General features: G+C 43.9%; 1 protein-coding gene across 5 annotated transcripts in view; it reads left to right on the plus strand.

The window, feature by feature from the left end:
• Window positions 1-1094: 1094 nt before the first annotated feature.
• LOC102025938 (chromosome unknown open reading frame, human C4orf22) overlaps window positions 1095-3135 on the plus strand; it is a 576439-nt gene continuing 574398 nt past the window's right edge. For all 5 annotated transcript variants that reach the window (XR_001234746.1, XM_013516245.1, XM_005388219.2 and 2 more), the window contains exon 1: window positions 1095-1244. Coding sequence is in view for 4 of the 5 variants with exons in the window: in XM_013516245.1 (XP_013371699.1) it covers window positions 1134-1244 (111 nt within the window). In the remaining variant the exon portion in view is untranslated. The remainder of the gene's footprint in view (window positions 1245-3135) is intronic.

Below are 3135 nucleotides of genomic sequence, written 5' to 3' on the forward strand. Positions count from 1 at the left end.
ACTACAAACTCCAAAATGCTTTTTAAGAAATTTTAGAATATATTCATTAAAGACACAGTAATACTATAGAAATGACTATATCTGATCACTTAAAATTCTTACATTCACGGCATCCAGCTTTTTGAGATGCCCTAAATTGTATAAGCTGCCTTAAAGTGAAATATCTTACTAGATGTTTTCCTTTAAATATTTTTAGCACATCTGTGAAAACTTTCTAAATGAATCCAGTAAGTACTTAGAGTGCAAGCACTACAGGCTTAGCACTGTACTATATTTTAATTTTCAAGGATGATTTGAAAAATATTAAAACCCAACACTGGGTTCTGAAAAGTTTTGCCAGTTGCCTGTTGGATTACTTTAAATCCATATTTTTAAAAATAAAAACGTTTCTTCTCAAGGAGTATAAAAATTTGTAGCAAAAGATCTTTACCAAGTTTCCAGATATTCTGAGCTTTAAAAAGGGGAGGGAACTTCAGCAAGGTAAGTGTTTTTCGTGTGTTTACTGAAATTTAAAAGTAAGCATTAAAAAAACAAAATGAAAAAGCAAGCACTATTGCTTGCTTGCACCAAAAGACGTATTCAAACATACTGTCATGGTGGTTCTTTTGCTTGGGAAATTCGTCAAGTTGTTTCCAAGCATATTATCAATGATCTTACTTTTAAATTGTAATTTTAAAAATAGTGAGCAAAATCATTAGTGTATTCGTTATTAGCCCTCGTCACAACAGGCTTGTTTTGAGATACTCTTCTTGCAAAGTACTCTGTATTTCCGCCCAGCACAGCATTGATCTAGAATGTGACTGGAAGCGTGTATCCATAAGGCTGTGTCTAAACATCCCGGCAACGTCATACTTCTCTTTGGCGTGCAGCTCTCCTGTCTGCCCGGCTCCCCATTTCCCCAAGGAGGCAGTCAGGGCTGCCGTCAGACCTCATTTGTGCGCTGGTCATTTCAGGCGGTTTTCCCTGAAGTTAAATCAGAGCCTAAAACTCAGTCACTAACCGTGGGGTGGGGGCGGGACTAACATGCCACGCTCAACAATCCCTCAGTTGATTGGAGAGAACTGAGTGGGTGGAGCTTACCGGCCCCGCCCCAGGCTGCTGTCGCTAAGGACGCTTCGATCCCAGCAACCACGATGGACCAGGACGAGGGGCTGACCAGCGTGGACAACATCGTCACACAGTTCAACACCTATGAGGATTTCCTCGACTCGCAGATCACCACCGTGGACCTGTACTACCTGGAGGTAAGGGCAGCGGCGAGCGCACTGGCCGCCCCCCCGCGGTCCCCGAGTCCCTGGGCCTGCGGCCGCGTCGCAGGGTGTCGCGCCCTGGCGGTGGGCCGCGAGGAAGTGGGCTCTGCGGCCTCGGTCAGGGCGGAACTGGACCCCTCCTCTGGGGTCACTGTGCTCACACTCAGGCCCACGCACACACGCACATGCACACACGCACACGCTCGCCTGGATGTCTCCGACCTCCGCCTCTCAGGCTTGTCCCTTCGAAGGCGTGTCCGGAGGCGGGAGGCGGCCCTCACGCAGGACCGGCACCCCTTTCTCTGCCCTTGCCCCTTCGTATCCGAGAGGCAGAGGACAGTAGCTGTCCAGGCCACCTGGTGCATCTGGGGTCACATTGGGCACGGGGGCCACAGGCTTGCACCGTACGCCGACTGATTCCGGGAGCCCCTTAATCGTGGGTGCGCCTTCGAGGAACTTCCTGACTCAGGGTGAGCGGTTTTTACGCATAACGGACGCTGACTGTGCAAATACGAGGGCTGCGCCTTGGAGACGCTGCGCTCCTCCGAAGTCAGCCTGGCCACCGAGGCCGAACTGCCACCTCCCTGTTCAGGCTGCGGAGGACGAGCGCCACTAGGTGGCATCAAACCAAGCGCCAATCCTGCTGCCACCTCTCCGTATTTAATCTGAAACATGGTGACTACTTTATGGTGGGTTGAAATTTTTGGAAATTCAAAAATAGGGCGAGAGTGGAGTTTCACTATGTGCTTATCTTCGAAACACACTCCTGTGCTAGACGCGGAAATTATATGAAGGGGAACAGAAACGTCTAATGTGAGTTCTAGCTCTTCCACAAGCGAGTTATGTGGTCCAGACAAGTGCTTTCTTCCTCCACTAATTATCTGTTAAAAATGTAGCTAGAGGTGATATTTGCAACATATCTCTTGGCTTCAGAAATAAGAATATAAATGTTTCATATAGATAATGTTTTAAAGTCGTGAAAGTTGGTTTTACCTTTTGCATCTAAGATACCAAAGTGAAGAGAAAAAGTGATGCAGCTAAACAGTGTTTTCGTTCAGATTTCCTAATGTTTAAATAAAAATGAAATGTAGAAAATACAGTACACATGGTGATAGAATAAAATCATCTTTGCAGAACAGGCAGAACATTGGCTGATTTAAAGCCAGTATCACTGAGAAAGATCTCAGTTTTTTGAGGCGCAGTTTCTCATGGAAGAAACTCAAGCATAAACGTAGATTAGACGTGATACATTAATACTTTGTATTTCATCAGTCAGAACTTTGAAGGTCTGCAAAATGAAGGATAGTGACTTTATTTGAGAGAATGAAGTAATTTTCTTTTAAATTTGGCATTGAGCAGGGTTATTCTTACTCTTGTAAAAAACAAGCTGAACCATGATACTAAGGCCAGAGTGGGCATTGTTGGGTTGATTAATGGTAACTTTTACAGTGCTACAGGTTCTGGATTCTTACATTCTCAAATTTGTTCTCTGGTTGCAAGTTCATGACCTACTTAGATCACGTAGATACAAGCAGATCTTCAGAATTCCTGCGGCCGTACAGCAAGCTGGTTTTGTGGATCATGGGCCATGCTCTGTGAGATAATCCCTGAACACCGTTGTCTCTCTTATTCTCTCTTTGCCAATGGTAATTGACTTTGATTTCATGGAGAAAATTTTTAAAATATTTTATTTTAAAAATGCTGACAACATTTTGTGTATCATGTACATACAACATCATATTTAAAATATATATGCAATGCAGCACAATTTATAATAGATAAATCTTGAAAATAACCCAAATTCCCATCAACAGAGCAATGAATAAAAAAAGATGTGGTCTTTTATACTTATAAGTGAAATAAATCAGACCTGCATGTGCAAGCA

The sequence above is a fragment of the Chinchilla lanigera genome, unplaced genomic scaffold, assembly GCF_000276665.1.
Source record: "Chinchilla lanigera isolate Chin_1 unplaced genomic scaffold, ChiLan1.0 scaffold00032, whole genome shotgun sequence".
NCBI lineage: Eukaryota > Metazoa > Chordata > Mammalia > Rodentia > Chinchillidae > Chinchilla > Chinchilla lanigera.